This window comes from Primulina eburnea, chromosome 2 (genome assembly GCF_022965805.1).
Source record: "Primulina eburnea isolate SZY01 chromosome 2, ASM2296580v1, whole genome shotgun sequence".
Lineage (NCBI taxonomy): Eukaryota > Viridiplantae > Streptophyta > Magnoliopsida > Lamiales > Gesneriaceae > Primulina > Primulina eburnea.
The window spans coordinates 10436744-10456305 of record NC_133102.1 but is presented as its reverse complement, the minus strand read 5'-3'; the positions used below and the strand labels follow the sequence as shown (position 1 = coordinate 10456305).

General features: G+C 34.7%; 1 protein-coding gene across 1 annotated transcript; it reads left to right on the top strand.

Annotated features, from left to right (window-relative positions):
* Window positions 1–690: 690 nt before the first annotated feature.
* LOC140822951 (snRNA-activating protein complex subunit-like) lies at window positions 691–18261 on the top strand. Its single transcript, XM_073183969.1, has 12 exons — window positions 691–728; window positions 11725–11883; window positions 12007–12059; window positions 13207–13273; window positions 13368–13423; window positions 13564–13756; window positions 13829–13917; window positions 14021–14108; window positions 15690–15785; window positions 17315–17440; window positions 17534–17800; window positions 17916–18261. Exons 2-12 carry the CDS (start codon window positions 11746–11748, stop codon window positions 18195–18197), a joined length of 1455 nt encoding a protein of 484 aa, XP_073040070.1. The 5' UTR covers window positions 691–728; window positions 11725–11745; the 3' UTR covers window positions 18198–18261.
* Window positions 18262–19562: the final 1301 nt, after the last annotated feature.

Genomic DNA, 19562 nt, shown 5'->3' with positions numbered 1-19562 from the left:
CGCCCTATAGCGACTGTTTTATAATAACCCGTCGCTAACTTAAATAAGCGACGCATTAATAAACACCGTCGCATTTTTCGTCACGGTTTAATAAAACCTGTCGCTTTTGTAGCCACGGTTTACTATAAACCGTCGCTTTTCTAGCCACGATTTAATAAACCGTCGTAATATATAGCGACTGTTTCCATGAATCGGCGTAAAATATTGCGACGGTTTTCAAAAACCGTCGCTAATAAAAAGACGACGGTATACACGAAACCGTCGTTTTGTAGCCACGATTTTCTAAAAATCCGTCGCGATTTTAGACACGATTTAATAAACTGTCGTAATATATTGCGACGCGTTACAAACCGTCTTAATATATATAGCGACGGTTTAGTATAAACTGTCGCCGATGTGCATCGGCGACTAATTTGTATAAACCGTCGCCGATCTACATGGGCGACGGTTTTTAAAAAGCTGTCGCTACGGGCGACGGTTATAGTGTTGTCCGTCGCAACGAGCGACGGTTTATCTTAGACCGTCGCTAAGATTCTATTTATACCGAAGCTCTCGAACAATTTTATTGAGCGATTTTCACCTATCTCTGGTAGTAACCAAACTCTATAATTTTTCGAAGTTTCGGTTTTTATTTTGTACTAACTATTTCGTATTTTTTTTTGTAGATTTGCTACTCATGCGATTTTCCAGCGTCACGTGGAAGCAGCTATATCTTCGCGCAACATCAGGTTTTAAAGTTTTTTTATCTACAGAAAATTTAATACATGATTTAATTTTTACGTATTAGTTTATTAGTGTAAATTTAATACATTAATTTTTGCTTAAATTTATTATCGTCGCTGTGCATCAGTTGTACTCTTGTACTCTTGATCTCATCAATAAGTATTCACTGTGTGTGATTGGTATAAGGGCTCTGAAAATACATTTACCACAAAGCTCAACAAGGTTGGTTTTGCTTATCCCAATGAATTTGATCAAATAATTACCAGGATGTCCCTTTTCTCACATATCCAGCCCGTACAACTAACTCGACTGTTAGTATTCCGGAGGACATCCATTTCTAATTTCCTTATGGTTGCATCTGTCTTGAAGGATTTGTTTTCAGCAAGTATTTGATGGAAAGATTCGAAATCATTACAAATGGCTCAAACAACCATTAGTTGAGGATTTGAAATCCATTGTCAAATAAATTTATCGAAACAAATCAATGAATTTAACGTTATGAATCTTTAATACTTATCTTCAAATTCATCGATCCAAATGCAACATCAAATACTGATATACCATTTTACATATTGCGACACAAAGCTAAGCTTGTGAAGGAATGTCAATGACCTAGGTCAAGAATGATCCCAGTAAAGAAGCAAAATTCCTGCAATACAGTTATGGATGAGCTGAGGTGGACAAGACGGGATTGAGTTGAACGAAAAGAAGTCCAAACTTTATGAAGGTTGACCCCAAAATAAAGCCTTCTCCACTCATCCAAACTCCCATCTGCTCATTTTTTTCCCGATTTATATGATTACATTTAATCATTTTGCATAAATACAAACTCAGGCATTCCACTGACATGGTAACTTAGAGCTGACATCAAGATAAAATCTTTTTTATGCGAAAGGAATTCACGTACTCAAGACCATAGCAACGAACGCGGGATAACAAGATCCATCAAGCACACCCACCAATATTTCAACATATTAAATGAATCAATATGCTGCAAAAGCTAAGAACACAAAATATGAGAGATAAAACTGACTGCTGGGGCCACCAAGCTGCGCAACGGCCTCAACGAAGCGTTCGTGTAGGTCAGCAGTCCATCGAAGGCGTGGTTTCTGGTCGGAAGTGAGGACCACACACGGATCCCCCCCGACCCTTTGACCATATTCCATAATGTTTGAATCCTGGATATTTTCTTGGCTTAAAATGGATTCATGTACTTGAATCAGTCTCGGAAACATGAGGGATACAGAAGAGGGAAGCGTCTCAGTCCACCAAGTGCGGAGATCGATCTTCGATCTCCTTAGCTTCTTCGGCTACTTGTGAAATGCGAGAAATTAGTTAACAGTTGTTTTCACTATGGATTTTTTACTTTGATGATGCCATTGTTTTGTTGTTTTTTGGGGGAAGTGACGCCATTGTTTTTCAGTCTGTTTTATTCGGAGATTTCATTTACTGTAAATAACAAATTTTTTTTGGATAAATAGATCATGTGTTACAACTGGTTTCAGAATCGAGAAAATGGTCATACAGCAAAAAATGAATGAAAACGTCATTACATATACATTTTCAATAATAACATATTACAAGTATATGAGAATTGTACGAGTTGATAAAGTAAGTAAAAGTTTGACTAATAATTAGAAGTTTAGTTTTTTCATATCAACGATTTCTCAGGCGACCAAGTCGCTCATAGTTTGTCTTGTGCAGTTTGCCTAATTTCATGATGGGTAAGCTATTATGTTATCTTTAGAGTTTACTCAGTGTCCAACGAATAATAATGACCGTAGATTCTATCGTCACAAAAAAAAAAACACTGCAAAATTTAGTTTGCATCATATCGTGTCACTCAATTTTCAATATAAAAAAGATATAATTTGTGAGGCCCGGGGCCGAAGAGGGCGGGGGGTGATCGCCGGTGCCATCAGTTGCACGGACAATGAGCGGCTCCTGGCAGGCTTCTAGGTGAAGGGAACATGAATGAACCGACCCACAAGGGAATGAGAGGGATTCCGAGACTGTTCAATGTAATGGACTGTACAGTTGAAGAGGGCTTAAAAGATTTGATTTGTACTACTCATATCACGAAGGTGCATCTTCTTTTCGGTAGCTCATCACATAAGAACTCCAAAGTTAAGCGTGCTTGACTTGGGGAAATTTTGGGATGGGTGACCTCCTGGGAAGTTTCCCAGGGTGCGTGTGAGTGAGGACATAAGCACGCTGAAAAGACTCGTCTTGGTACAATGAGGACAGTCGTCGAATCTGGGGCGTTACAGCTGGTATCAGAGCCGACCTCTCTTAGTACGGTGTGGTTCGGGGACGAACCAAGCGGAAGCTGGTGGGCATGTGAGGCCCGGGGCCGAAGAGGTCGGGGGGTGATCGCCGGTGCCATTAGTTGCACGAACAATGAGCGGCTCCTGGCAGGCTTCTAGGTGAAGGGAACATGAATGAACCGACCCACACGGGAATGAGAGGGATTCCGAGACTGTTCAATGTAATGGACTGTACAGTTGAAGAGGGCTTAAAAGATTTGATTTGTACTACTCATATCACGAAGGTGCATCTTTTTTTCGGTAGCTCATCACATAAGAACTCCAAAGTTAAGCGTGCTTGACTTGGGGCAATTTTGGGATGAGTGACCTCCTGGGAAGTTTCCCAGGGTGCGTGTGAGTGAGGACATAAGCACGCTGAAAAGACTCGTCTTGGTACAATGAGGACAGTCGTCGAATCTGGGGCGTTACATAATTGATGTGACGAAGATTCGTATATAATTTGGGCTATAAAAAATATTATTACATGATATGAATCTCACGTGATAGAGTGAGGTATAAGATATGACTATAAGAAGAGGAAGAAGGCGAGCTAAGATAAAAATACCCGATCTTATCATAATAGCAACATGTATGAGAGGTGAAATACGAGTAGGTACATTGCATCAGGTAACCATCAATGAGAATGAAATTGTGCAAATTTAGCAACTACATCGACAAATAATAGAAACGCACACAACATAACAAATGGAAAGTTGATTTTATTATTATAAATCAAGTTATTGAATATTTCTAATAAAACCGCGAAATTCAAAACTACTTGTTATCTAATAAAAACATGAAATTCCTAGTAATAAACCAAAATCTCCTACACAATTAGTTACAACCGTTTTTTGACAAGCATTTACCGTAAGAGATCATGTAAATCAAGAGTGAGTCTCATGTGAGACCGTCTCACGGATCATAATATGTGAGACGGGTCAACAATACCCATATTCACAATAAAAAATAGTACTCTTAGCATAAAAAGTAATACTCTTTTATGGGTGACCCAAATAAGAGATTCATCTCACAAATAATACCCCTGAGACCGTCTCACATAAATTTTTGCCGTAAATCAAAACCATGTATAACTAGACTACAAATAATCTTGTTTTTTTTTTAAAAAAAAAATCACCAATGGATCACCTCATCTTATGTACCAACCGAGTCAGATATCTTTTGAGAAAATATGAATCCTAAATAAAATTTTGGGATTTAGATTCATGAAAATATCGAGAAATTTAAGAACCAAAATTTTAAAGTTTTATATATTATATTTCTCTTAAGTTTCTGGGGCATTGGATTGTGACAAGAGTGAGTCTCATGTGAGACCGTTTCACGGATCATAATCTGTGAGACGGGTCAACAATACCCATATTTACAATAAAAAATAGTACTCTTAGCATAAAAAGTAATACTCTTTTATGGTGACTCAAATAAGAGATCCGTCTCACAAATAATACCTGTGAGACCGTCTCACATAAGTTTTTGCCTTGTGACAATTATTTGAGTCACTCAAGTCGACATTCTGCGTTTCGTCCGTATATAAAATATACTGGTACATAAGATGAATGTCACAGGAAGAGGAGACGTGTATAATTGGATCATAAATAATCTTATTTTATAACACATACCCGATCAAATATATTTTGAGGAAATAGGAATCCTAAAATAAAATTTTGGGATTTTAGATTGATGAAAAATGGGAAATTTAAGAATCAGATTTTAAAAAATTTATATATTATAATGGGACTGGATTTAAATTAAAGCATGGTTTTCAGAAAAACTAAGAAATTATAAATAAAGATAAGACTTTAAATATCAATTGCAGAAATTTTATTTGTCAATTTGGGTTTGGGAAATTATGCTCATAGATAAAGTAAAAACTTGTGTGAGACGGTCTCACGGGTCGTATTTTGTGAGATAAATGTGAATATCGGTAGGGTTGATCTGTTTCACAAATAAAGATTTATGAGACCATCTCATAGATAAACATGGTTGAGCTTTTTGGACTTTATTCAAGGATTATAACAAAGTTTGAATAAAAAAATAAAGTATGATCTAATTTATCATATTAACGAGGCTAATACCAATATTTTACATATCAAAACAAGTTTGTGGCGCCCTAAACATCGCCACGTACTCATACAATATGTGATGTCAAATGCATAAAAATTTCTTTTCAATGACATACTAATATAATGCATATATGACAAAATAATGCAATCATCACACTATCTACATCAATGTAGCAGAAACAATTATAATAAATACACGCATAACTCAAAATAGACAAATAAGCTATATTGTCTCTATATATACACTATCAACTACATGACTGTTTGATTAGACACACCTAGCCCTTCACCTCTATCATGTCTCGCGACAAAGTCCTGTAATCTGTCCAACAAAAACAGCCTCTGAAGAGGGAGCATACACAATAATCATCATTTGTAATGCATGACATATATATTAACCACAACATAAAATTCAACTGAACTGAAATCATAACAGAAATATTCAATTTGTTGTTTCTGGACAATCAAACCACCAACGATATCAACAATATCACTCTCATACTAATGCAACAACAACATCAACGATACGTCGCACCTCAACTCCGGCAACAGCAATATCGTCGAACGAACAACATAATGATGTGTCGTACCCCTACTCCGACGACAACAATATCGTCGAACGAACAACATCAACAAGACGTCTCCCAACAACTACAACCAACAACATCAACAATAATAAACAACAACAAATATAATATCAAATCAGCCAATTTCGATAATTTATCATCAATCTTTATACAACATTCGTTAAACTACGAAAACTTATATCACCATGTAGTCTATTTTTCGTAGATGCCGAATATAAATCAGAATTAATGACAACTGACAAACAACTCTCCACAATTCAACGATTAAAATCCCTAATTATAATAAATGGAGAATAATTCAAAATAACACCACTATAATCTTATCTTTTACATTAAATCATACACTATTCAACAATCTTCAATTTCTGTATGATTCAACGATTTATCAGATTTATTTTAGAAATCGACGAATTTCAAATATCACCAAAACTATAAAATTTATATCTCAAATCGAAGATCTCGTGTTGACGATTCCAAAACTGAAATCGGTTCGTCAATTGGATAAATAAATAAATCGCACGATCGAAAAAAATCAAAAATCTTATCATCTTTTCTTCTCTCTTCTGTGCTACGCTTTGAAAACTGGAGGTGTTCAATTCCACCGACTAGCTTTAGATTTTCAATTTTTTTAATATTATAATAATATAATAATAACTTTAGATTTTCAGTTTTTTTAATATTATATTAAATATAATTATATAATATAAAATAATATTTAACATTTTTAAATCGATATATTCATTTGGACCAGTCAAACGATCAAATTTATCAAAACTCAAAACATAGAACTTCTATCATTTTCAATTGCATAGTTATATAACAAATTTCAAATCATTTGGACTTCATATGACCAAAATATGTCATATTTCATTCTCTAAAATTCATTAATTTATTTAGTAATATCACGTTACTAAATCAACAAATTATGATATTTACTTCAGACATTACAAAGTTATTTCCCCCTCCCAAAAAGTGTATAGGTTGGTGAAATAAATGAATGTTTGATTAATGATGAACGAGTTCGTTATATAAGACTTGTTCAGCGTGATTTACTTGACTAACGTGATACACGAGAGGGATGACAATTTTCTCCAAACTAGGTAGAGAATATGATACCTGACCTGAATGAACAAGGGTATGGAGAATATTTTTTACCCGATTAAATAAATGAATTATCGAGTATGATGTTAATTCTGATATGTTTTTGTTGAATGACATTAATTGGGTAGAATGAAGAAAATTATACCATAAAGTCAAATGTAATTTTTGTATGAAAAAGATATTAGTAAAAATTGTTTATAATATTTTATTATATTTTTTTATAATATTTAATTTGTTAATTTTATATTTAAATTTTTTATTTGTAATCAAAGTTTAGTAATCTGATAAAATGTAATTATAGATAGTAATAAGATATCTGGGTATAATATGAATATTCAATCATCCGATGAATATGAAGATGATATAGAATTGAATACCCAATAGAGATGAAAACGAAGACGAGAGTAAGTATAATTAATGGGGATCTTTAATATTGGAATTTGGACCTAACTCAACCCCAAAAGCTAGCTCAAGGAGGAGGATTGTACAAGGCCATATATACAACTCCATGTATTTTATCCAACAGATGTAGGACAACTAACACGCTCGCTCACGCAAAGGAATGAACATCTGGAACGTGAAGTTTATAAATGATCCAATTATGGGCAGAACATATGACCCAACTATGGGTAGTCCAACACATAACGGTGGAACCTGAGCTCTGATACCATGTGAAGATTGGAAATTTTACCTAACTCAACCCCAAAAGCTAGCTCAAGAGGGGAGGATTGCCCAAGAGCATATATACAACTCCCATATATTTTATCCAACCGATGTGATACAACTAACATGGATGCGATATATGATATGAATTTTTACTCAAACTCGACAGTAAGTTATTGTCATCCTTAGTAAATAAGACTAATTCAATACGAGTTATCTGACTAACGTGATTTGCAAACTAGTAAATGGAGTTTTGATGTTATAAAAAAACAAGTATTTCACCGTATATTAATCTATTTTTAATATCAGATCTCTTAATTTATTTTTAATATCTTATTTTAATACGACCAAATTTTGTTTATAAAATGGTCTGTTTTTTGTTTTTTCAATTTTTCCCTCATTTGTTATCAAAATTATATTTTGTTTTTTTTTAAATTTCAAAAAACATTTTTTTTAAAAATTATAACGATTCAAATAGCACTTTAATCTTTTGATAATTTATCGTAGATAATTATAAAAAAACTGTGGTGCGTGGGGAAGTAGCTGGTAAGCATAAAAAATATGTAAAGAAAAATTACACCGCCTCTGCAGCCAGTCCCGAGCCCTGATACCACCTTAACCCCCACGGCGTACCCACGGACTCCTCATCTATCCCAGCTTCGACCACCACCAGCAACCGCGGCAGGGGCCGGAAATCGCTAAATAATCATAATAAAACTACTAAAATCTGTTCTTGATCGGAACTTGTTATTGTAAAGGCCCGTATTTTGTATTCATAATTTTGCGGAATTATTAAAAATTTTCTAAATAAATAATTATCTTATATCATTTAATTAAAATAAACATGTAAATAATTTTCAACTTTAAAATAACAGCAGAAGCGAATAATGTTTTCAACCAACAATTTAAAAATAATCCAACATAAACATCAATTTAAAATAATCCAACGTATTAAAACTGTGTTCGAATAATAAATAGTGCATAAACTAAATCATGAGGTCCTCGGGTTTACTACTGCTGTCCCAAGATCGCTCACTGGTCTCCGTCTGCGGTCTCGACCTCATCAATACCTACAACAATCAAGTCTAGTGAGTCTAAAGGTTCAACATGTATATATCATAAATAACAAGTAAATATATCATAAAATCACATGCAACGTAAAAATAACGTATCGTAAAGCGCATGGTGAAAAGCGTATCATTAATAATTATATCTACGTGCATATCTGAAAATCATACGTAAAAGCTTTGCTCAATAGAGCTCTGTCATAACATATCATAATTTTCTGGTAGAGATAATGTTTCTAAGCAAGTGGCCCATAACATAGCGTAAGCGCCTGATCAGACTAAACCACAGTATACTAGGCTGTAGAGATCAATCACAGCCCTTGGACTGGATGTCTGTACCCATACATAATCATAAACCGGTCGTAAGTCTCCTGGGCGGAGAGGTCCTCGGTTGCGCCTACCGACTTCCAAACCCATACATAATCATAAACCGGTCGTAAGTCACCGGACGAAGAGGTCCTCGGTTGCGCCTACCGACTTCCAAACCCATAAGCGTAAGGTGGCCACAAGACATATAGCATATATTTCAAAAATAAACATTTTATATTTTTATGCACGTAATATAATTATAATCTTATTTTTACCGGATGAGTTGGATCGTTCCCAGGCTTGCTGCGACTTACTTCTAATATGTGACACATGAAATAAATCTTAACTTGACAAAAACTCAACAATATAACCAAAAATGAGACTATTAGGACCAACAACTTGATTTCTAATCATGGTATCGTACCAACCCGAACCAACATTAAATCGACGTTTAACCATGATTAAAATACTCCAAACATACTGAAAAATATGCATAATAACTGTAAAACACGAGAATAGGTGAAGGAATCCAAAAACATAAAACACTCTTTCGAGAGTCATTTTGGCACCTTTCACCGTAAATTCTCGTACGACCTCTAAACTTGACCAAATCACGAACGGACAAAAACATGACTTTCCTAACTCATTGAGGTACTGTCCAGTCCAAGGCCATGGGCTAAAAGCCAACCAAGAACTCAAACAAGCACCAAAACCGAAGGTGAAGGTTGCTGTCAAAAAAATCCAGTAGTGGCAACTTGTGTGTTTGTAATGTAAACTCGGAAATTTAATTACCAATGGCTTGAACCACCATCTAAGGACTCTTACCAACATTCTAAGGCATGGCTTGGACCATGGCTAAGGGCTAAAAGCCAACCACAACCCAAGCAACCACCTAGGACAATCACAGCATCCCAACCGTGAGCACCACTTGCTGTGTAATGTTTTGTATTGAACTAATTTACTGTCTTGTTTCGTTCCAAGGGCCATTTTATCGACCATGGCTCGATTTAGACATGATGGAGTGTTGTATGAACCATGGCTATGGGCTAGAAGCCAACCATAATCCAATCAACACACCAAAACCGAAAGTGTACCCATGCAGAATTATGTAGGAACCGAATTGCACTTGTTTTGTTTTGATGAACTTATGATGGATCCGTGAACCAATCCTTGAAGGGATGATTTGGTCACGTCCTTGAAACGTTAAGATAGAGTTCTAACCATGGCTACAGCCCCTAGGACAGCCAAGATTCGAACACCCCTTTAAACAATCCAATGACAGAAACTGTGACCCAAAATTTTGTACTCATAAAAATGTTGCTGTCATATCTTTTATTCCTGAGTGTATGGATGTAAACCAATGGACCAATAACACCCTAACTCACTCTAAATCATGCCTAGTAGCAGCCATGTGTGCCTGGAACCGAGCAACTCCCTGTAAGCAACCAAAAACACACCAAACCGTGAAGTGGAAAACAAGAGAGCCAGTAAATTCTGTGCAGATTTTTTTTCTTGAAATGTTGCTGTCCATTTCGTGATGTTGCATGAATCATGGTTATATATTAGTTTAAAAATATCTATAGGACTTGATTGAAGAGAAAAGAAACAATATATACATGCCTGAAATTTGTTTTGAAGAAAACAAGTCAATACGACAAATACGAGCGGCGGAACCGAGTTGGATCTCTTCTCTTATTTCTGCTGCTTTTCACGATTACACCTGTTGTTCTCTTCTGATATATTTCGAAATTATGGATGAAGGGCTGCTAGGTAATGAGGATGAAGGTTACAAGGGGTGATAAAGGAGTCTTGATGTGCATTTAGTTGAGAGGTACAAGTGAGAATTTGAATGGGTTTTGAAATGCATTTCCTTCTCTTGGCCGATAGTTTTTTCCTCATTTTTGCTGCATTATCAACGATTTCAGTAGCCTATTTCTGATATTTTTTTTCAAAGGTGAGAGTGTGGGTTTGCTAGACAATAAAGGTGAGTGTTTAAGGTGCTATAACATACATTAAAATGGGAGTTACAAGTGAAGGAGTTGCATGGTTTTTGAATTGCTTTTCTCCCCTAGCTGTCCGATTCTTTTGCTCTTATTCTTGCTGTGATTCACGTTATTTGCTTGCCTAAAGGAGTTGAGTAGTAATGAGGTGTATTATAATATTTTGAATTTACTAATTAGTGAATTAAAATTATCAAAGGAATGAATACACCATGAAGTCTCATTATAGGTGCTTTGAAAGGAAAAGTTACTACACCTTTGAATTGTATTGACCAAATTCCAACTTATTTTGAATGGTATTTTATGGTTTACATTTGCATTTTAATTGTTTAGGATTTTAATCCTCTATTATATATATTTTAATGCATTAACCAATTAATTTAATTTAGAATCTTGCTTAGAATCTTGCATGGCATTGCATGGTTTAAAATTTAAATATTTAAATGCTATATTTAATTTCTTGACTATATTATACTTAGATTAATTTATCCCCACTTGTTTACATATTTTAATTTAAGCTTTAATTAAATATTGAACCTAATAGGATTTATTTACTAACTTGACTCCAATTAATTTAATAAATCCTAAAACATTCTTTTTCTTTAAATTAAATTATTCCTTGACTTAGATTAAATTTTGGAATATTTTTCTTATTATTAATCTTATTTCTAATTTCCAAACTCCGGTCCGTCCTCGCGTATTTAACTGAAAAGATAAACTAAACTTTTGCATTTAAAATAAATAGTTATGACTTGTTAAATATCAAAATGAATTAGACCCTTCATATATATATATATATATATATATATATATATATAAAATCATTTTTAAATTTAAATAGTAATAATTATGCATGACTTATACGTAGTCTGATTTTCGGGTCGTTACAGTTATACTGGCCCTAGGAGTAAATGTTACCTGGAGATGACGATGGAGGAGAAGACCTGCATGTTTCTATTCCACGTGGTGGTCCAATATATGTTCCCAACATGGTTAGTCCAATCACGAAAGTACCAGTCTTCGAGACTTCTGTATCTCTTGAACTTCAGGTATCAGCTCCAACTTTGTTACAATGTAATTGCAATTCCGTGTCTGATTTTTTTTTATTTTTTTTCTATTTAAACAAGTTTTTCATTATTCGTATGATGCTATAATTTTTTACCTAATTGTAGAGTTTGAAAGAAGAGCTAGCTGATGACACGCTGGAGGAGTGTGAAGAAATTATGTAAGCATTGGACACCATTCGTTTGTTGAAATCTTTCCTCATTATTTTGCTAATCCATTTCTATTATCAGTGTTAAAAGCTTTGGCACGATTTGTATATAGTGTTTTCCTGTTGCAGCACCAGTTCTTGTCTTCTCTGTCCCCATCGAATAATCCTGTTGTTATGAAAGATATATTACTTATTATCTTGAGCAGTTCTTGTCCTTGTCTATATCGATTCGTTTTGTTGTTTTGCACTGCATAAATTATGACACCAAGAACCTGATAGGGGTGATGGATCCCATTCTTTTGTTACTAGACATGACTTTGTATTAGTAGCTGTGAATTTTAAGGTTGTGCTTGTAAAAAATTCTACCCGTGACAATCATGTAGTTGGATGTTTGTATTACCTTAAAAAGTATTACATACATGGATATTTAGCTGGTTGTCAAAAGATTTTGTTATTTGATCTTTAGGCTGTTAAATGTAGCATTTACGCTGCTCAATATATAACCATACGTTATCCGCTTTTGTTGATGAAGTCCCTTGAAGGGGCCCAAGGATTTTAGTTTTTGGGGACCAGTAAAGCTCTTGTTGTTTCTTAATTCTTATGTTATCATATTTTATTTTCCCACATTCTTTGTGCTATGCTTCCATGGTTTTCTTTATTTTCATGCATGTTCTGTTATTTTCTATCTAGGCTTGCTTCTTTTGTCATTTTCCATTGTCTTGTTTAGTTTACAAACACATGGAGCATGTGAGTTGTGCAAACATCCATCATCAATCTTTATTTGAAGAACTAATTTAGAAACTTTAGTTGGCAAGATAACTATTTAACATTGTTGGAGGAAAATTGTGTAAACATTCTTTGTGCTGTGTTTCTATGGTCTCTTTATTTTTCATGCATGTTTTGTTATTTTCTCTGTGGGCTTATTTCTTTGTCATTTTCCATTGTTTTTTTAATTTACAAACACGTGGAGGAAAACTGGAGTTGTGTTAACATCGAGCTTTTTTCTTTATTTGAAGAACTAATTAAGAAACTGTAGTTTGCAAGATAACTAGCTAGTTAACATTGTCCTTGCACTAATGCACATGTGCTTGTTTCTCGTGAATATTTCATTACTACTCTGAGTTAAGCAACTGATGTCTGAAATCTGTGCCTTTAAAAGGGTTGATGAACTCAAAATAATAAGTGAGGATGAGTTAGTCAATATGGCATTTGAAGAAGCTTTCAAGGTAAACTGCTCTGAAGTTCTCTGAAGTTTTTTATTTGTTTTACTGTTTGGCCTACCTGTTCAGTGCCTGACATTCTTATGCGTGATGACCATAGGGTGGTGAGTTGACCATATACACGTCACAAGATACGGACGAGAAATCGAGTCTGAGGTCATTTGAACAAACTTATATTGATCTTATGATTGACAGCATGCCATATTTTTCAGATTTAGCATCTCCATTACTTGCTTCATTATCAAATAGTGATTTGGTACCTTAGATATATCTGGTTATTACTATGATTTTTTCAGGATAACAGATGATAATGGTGTATCCAGCCTTGAGCATGCTTGTCCTCAAAGATTAGAGACAGATATGCTGGCAGTTGTTCCAGTTGAATCTTCAGTTGTTCCTCATAGAGATTCTGACTGCATCAAATCAAATGAAAAACCTACAGGAAAGATAAAGAAGAGGAGACGTGGCGATAATAGCAACTCTCTTAATGTACAAATTCATGGTTTAGTGTTCAGCTAATATTTTTCTTCTTAAGCTCAATCTTTATGCATTTCCTATCAGGAGAGCTGCATTGCAAAGGTGGAGCAGCTCGCTAGAATTAAACAGAAACAAGAAGAAGATAAAGCATCCGTGAGACTACATTCATTCAAGTATACCCATCGGGAAATCTTTACAAGTATTCCATGCTAGTTTAGATATATCATCGTTTCCTGCATTTTAGGCTGAAGCTGTTTCTCTTTTATATTTATTCAGTGGTAGTTCCAAGGCCCCTGACTGTGGAACACTCACAAAGAAAGTTGAGATGATAAGATCGTTGAAATCTGCAAGTGTTTCAGCTAAGGTTTGCTGCACACAGATATCATTTTTTACACTCTCAGTCCTGCAACATCTAGATATAGTTGTTGGAAACTTGATGATCACAAGACATAAATTAATTAAAACATAATGTCAATAGTCACCTTTTTTTTGCGATTAAAGAAGGATCTAGGCAAAATGATTTTCATATATTGTTGTTTTTGTGCTTAAAATTCTGTATTTTCTTGAAATTAATTTCCCCCTCTTAGTTTTTTTTTTATAGGAAACTTTAATTTTATATTATAAATAATTCGTGTTACATAAGTAGCGGATGAGTAATCCGCGAAATAAAATAAACTAATACATTGTCGTCAAGACATTACAAACTTCCAATCCCTAACAACGTCTGATATTGAGAGATGTTTGAACTCTTTGATCTTTGATGTAGATGCCGCAACTCTGAATTTGATAATCTCCCAAACTTCATTGACATTGGCGGACTTGTCGTTGAAAATTCTGTTATTTCTCTCGAGCCAGATTGTCCAAAAAGTGAAATGAACGATCACATACCAGAATCTCTTTACTTTTATCCCCGATGAAATACCAAGCTCAATAATGAACATATCTCGTGCCCTGTGCGGAAATACCCAATAACATCTGAGCTCTTGCATCACCATAGTCCATAATCCTCGGGAAAAAGAGCAGTGTAGCAGCAAATGATCCCGAGTCTCCTCGTGGTCCTGACTTAATGTACACCATTGCGGACTTAATGTACACCATTGCGGACTTAGAGCACAACTTGGCCATCTTCTTTGCACCGAGTCTGATGTAGGAAGTTTTCCCAAAGCCACAATCCATGAGAAAATTTGAACCTTTGGTGGGATAGGTACTTTCCAAATTTATAATTGCTCCGTTAATCCAAGAAAACCTAATCTGGAAATCTTCTTAATGATTGTTTTTTGTTTCTCAAATTCATTTCCTTTTCTCCAAACAACCCCCTTCGATTCGTTTTGCATCCCCAAACCCATTCCTATATACCCCTCTTAATTCTATCTCCAAATTTATGCAGAGTAAAGGTTGTCTCCTTGTAAAGCAACGGCAAATATACTTTCATCTTCCAAAACCATTCCCGAAAAATTGAAATTCAAACATAACATTGCGGTCAGTGCCCTTTTTGATTTGTCCTCATTTCTCACAAAAGAAGTTCTCATTCTTTAGGTATTAATTAATGTTGCACCTGCCAAAGCTGTGAAAGCTAATCAAAGACAGTGAGGGTCACTGTCTTTGATGCCTATGTTGTTGGTCAATATTTTAACTGTGCTCGTTAATATGTATATTTTGGTTCAGAAGGTATTCAGCACATAATTTTTTCTGAATCTCCTTTTGTTGTGAAAATTAAGAGAAGTGCTTAATTATTGCATTTTCCACAAAAGCTTCAAGATCAACCTCATCATCTTTCAGCGTCTGTAAACTTTTCCATTTGCTGTTTGTTGTATTATGTTTTACTTGATTCCTTAATTGAAAACCAGTCAATGATTATGATCATCCGAGTGATATTTCCATCCTTTAATTGCAAAATCAGCTGTTCTTTTTTTTTTTTTTTATGGATGTTTGAAACGCTTGGCAGGTTAGGCCGTCAGATACCCGTTGTAATAAACCAGTGGATTTTCCTGAGGTCGTGCTGTGTTTGGAGGTTTACCATAACAAACGAACTACATTGAAGGTAAGTTACTGTTTCCTTCTTCGTGTCTGAAGTAGGATGAAGTTAAATGCATAGAGGTCGATACTCTATTATATTACCTTCATACATTCTTAACATCGTTGAACTCTGTATCATGTATTTATCTTAACATAATATCAACAGGCAAATCATTAATAATATTTGCGAGAATGATCTACTAGGCATTCTCTCATGTTGTGATGCTGTCTGTCGACTTTACACTTTTGCTCCTTTTAATGAATCTCCATTGCCTATAACCTGAATGTCGGTTGCATAGGTAATGATTCCTTTTGTTTTATCTCCTACATTTCCCTTTGGTTATACAGGAAGCACCGCAGAGGAATTGATTGTGTTTATTGTGATTAATTTGATTTTTTTTGGATCTTGATTATTGGTGGTACTCAGATGAGATTATGAGCGAGCCAAATTGCAAAATGTATGATTAATTATATAATTTAGTAAATTTTTGGGTATTTCTACAATCAGGGACAGATTAAAATTTGCAGCATTATGTGCGGAAGAGTGACAATTTGCACTATTATGACCTGCATAAAGTTTATAGTTTGCTAAAGTACTATGCGAATTGCGATGATTCACAGCATTATTTTATCTGATAAAATCTTGTATGATAAAGATAATATATAGTAGCACTTTGCTAGCTTGTATCTTTAAAAGAATGCTTGAGCATGATTGCCAAATTATTGCACAACTGACCATTATTCATCGATCATTTTATGTTTAACAAAAATGATCATATCCACGTGAAGCCTGAAAATTATCGTATTGAATATTTTCTCATCACATCATATGCATTAATGACATTTTTCCCTTTCTTTAAAGTTTTAGATGGCAGTATTTGATTGTCGTAACCTTTTATGAATACGATAGAGTTATATCATGTAATCCAAATTCAAAATTGTTTAATTAAAATTAATTGAGTACAGAAATTTGAAATGGAAAATGGTCGAATGTAAGGTAGGTCAGCTGTTAAAAATGAAAAAAAGTAGTGACTGTAAATTGAAGTGCCAAAAGAAGCCAACTAAGAAGATTTTGCTCATATTATTTAAAGAAACTGAGCCTCATTTTCTCCCTCAATTTCAACAACTCAACAGTATAGAGTTAAGCTACAGTTGTGTGACCAGTTGTGGAACTAGGAGTTGAATGCTCCAAGATTTTTAATTTATAGAGATAAGAATGTCTTCAAAGGCACGAATTCAAGTTTTTATTGCTGCTGAATAATGATATTTCCCATCTTTGAACTATTCTGCTATTGGCTGAGAGCAGTAGTTGTACTGTTTGTACTCTCCAGACTACTTGATTGTTATGTTGATTTGGGTCCTATGTTTTTAGAGCAGTTTTTCAATTGTCCTTAAAGTTTGTTTCTCTGTGATATGTTAAGGTACTATAGACTTAAAAACAAGTATACGCTTATGAAGCTTGTAATATTTGATTACTCGTTCTGTTTTAGTTTCATATTTTATGACTGATATTACTCGCTGGTAGCAACTAATGGCTTTTTGTAACAATATCAGACTCAAGAGTTTCTGGTTCTAGGACGGCAATTGTTGACAGATGTAAAAGATAAAATCTACTGTTTGACAGATGAGATAATGGATAAGGCGGGACGGTACAATCCTTCAGGATACTTCTTTATAGAAGTAAATTCATTAATCTAATGGAAATGCCTTTGCCTTTGCTTTGTTTCTCAATGAGCATATCTGGTTATTAATTTCAATATTACATGTTTGTAGGATGTATTTTACAATGACATGAGGGGGCCCTCGGCCATAGACTACAGTATGCCCATACTTGATTGGCTTCAAAACTCAAAGAATGAGGCCCTTGATAAATGGGAATCCATTTTTTCTGGTGAACTACAACAGAAGCAAAAGGCCCTCTTGGGCGATGAAAACAAACGGCGGTTGCCTCTGCCACAGTTGAGGGCTTGTCACATGCAAAATATTAGATTCTTTGACTTGATATTTCAAATTGGGGCTGGATATCTCTACTGCCATCAGGTACATTTATCTTTCATTATTAACTTTCATATTTTCTATTTGCGAGGGATAACATAGCATAGTGGCTTAGTTTAAGCATCGTAATGACATGACGATTGAATTTTGGTGCCCTCAGGGCGATTGCAAGCACGTGTTTGTTATACGGGATATGAGGTTGATACATTCTGAGGATGTACAAAATCAAGCAGCTTATCCACTCATGACATTTCAAACCAAGTTCCGTTGCAGGAAATGCTCTGTTTGCAAAATTTACCAGGCGCAGAAGGTGACTGTGGATGACAAATGGGCACCATTGAATCCATGCTATTTTTGTGATGTTTGTTATTACATGCTTCACTATGAAAATGGAACTCTGCTCTATACCGATTTCTCTGTTTATGATTATTATCACGAATAGCCTGTAATTGAAACATGAATTTTATACCAGAGTTCAACAGCTCGCCGAGAATTTTCCATTTGTTTTGAATTTTATGACTTCTCCAACAGTAACCAAACCCCCTTGCTCCTCATATTGGTGGGTCATCCACCTGAGCTTCAGTAACGCTAGGCATGTCAAAATGGGCTGGGACGGCCACCTACCACCAACCGCAACCTGCCGTTAGCCAGCCATTTTGGCGAGCTTCTAAATGTCCAACTCAGTCCAACCTTTCTTGGTTGGCGGGTTAGACGGGCGATCTGCTTATTTTTTAAAAAACAAAATTCTTAACAGTATTAGTAGATAAATATATTTTAGTCAAATAATTTCATAAAATAATTACAAATATTGAAATAAGATATTTAGAAAGCATATAACATAATCCATAAAAAGTGAAGTGCTTAAACCAAACATGAAGAAATTAAACAAATACTATAAAGTCTATTCTCATTAAATTTCATTCTATCTTGATCTTCTACAATAGCTCTCTCCACTGCTTCTTCATAAAAAATTTCAACAACATTGGATCTTTCTGGAATTATGTTGTTTTAATATTTGCACATTCATCGTCGTCTGCATCTAAAAGACATGAAGTAAGCCAATATATCAATTTAAAAATATATTATATATATATATATATATATATATATATATATATATATATATATATATATAAGTGAAATTACCATAAACATAACCACGCAACCAGTTAAGCTTGCAAATATTTGCTTGCACTTTTTCAGAAAGGATACGACTTCTATAATTGGTGAGCACGTGAGCATCAATGGAAAAAGTTACTCTGATGTAACTGTAGTTATGAGGATTGATGAAACATCTCATGCCATCAATGAAAGATGCATTAAAAACAATTAACTATTTGATTGACTAGATTAATTCGAGTTAAATATTACAAAAAAGAGAGGAGAACATAACATCTTCAAAAAAAAGCACAAAGATTCAAATTTTACCAGAGTGATGGAAGCGAGAAGCAGGAGAAAAATAAGAAAGAAATAAGATAAAAGAGTGACAGAGGCGCATGAGACTTATTCCAATTTTTATATAAAATATAAAAATATAAAATTATACCCTAATTTGACGGACCCAAACGGGCTCAACCCTTTTGACTTGTCTCCAAACGAGCTGCTATTTTATCAACCCAACCCGCTCAATTTTTATAGCGGGACGGGCTTGACCCAATTTGACAAGTCTAAGTTAGGGGTGGGTGTGGTACGGTATACCGTACCGAACTACGGTACCGTATACCGTGCCGAAAATATCGGTATGAAATTTTTCCATATCGATACCGATGCGGTATACCGAATTTTCGGTATGAAAAAAGTTCATACC

What these genes read in the sequence shown, in the direction of transcription:
- LOC140822951 (XM_073183969.1), top strand. Translation starts at nt 11,746, where the DNA reads ATGTTACCTGGAGATGACGATGGAGGAGAAGACCTGCATGTTTCTATT. An exon ending in CATTTGAAGAAGCTTTCAAG is followed by an intron (nt 13,274 to 13,367) that starts GTAAACTGCTCT and finishes TGATGACCATAG; the next exon opens with GGTGGTGAGTTGACCATATA. An exon ending in GACGAGAAATCGAGTCTGAG is followed by an intron (nt 13,424 to 13,563) that starts GTCATTTGAACA and finishes TGATTTTTTCAG; the next exon opens with GATAACAGATGATAATGGTG.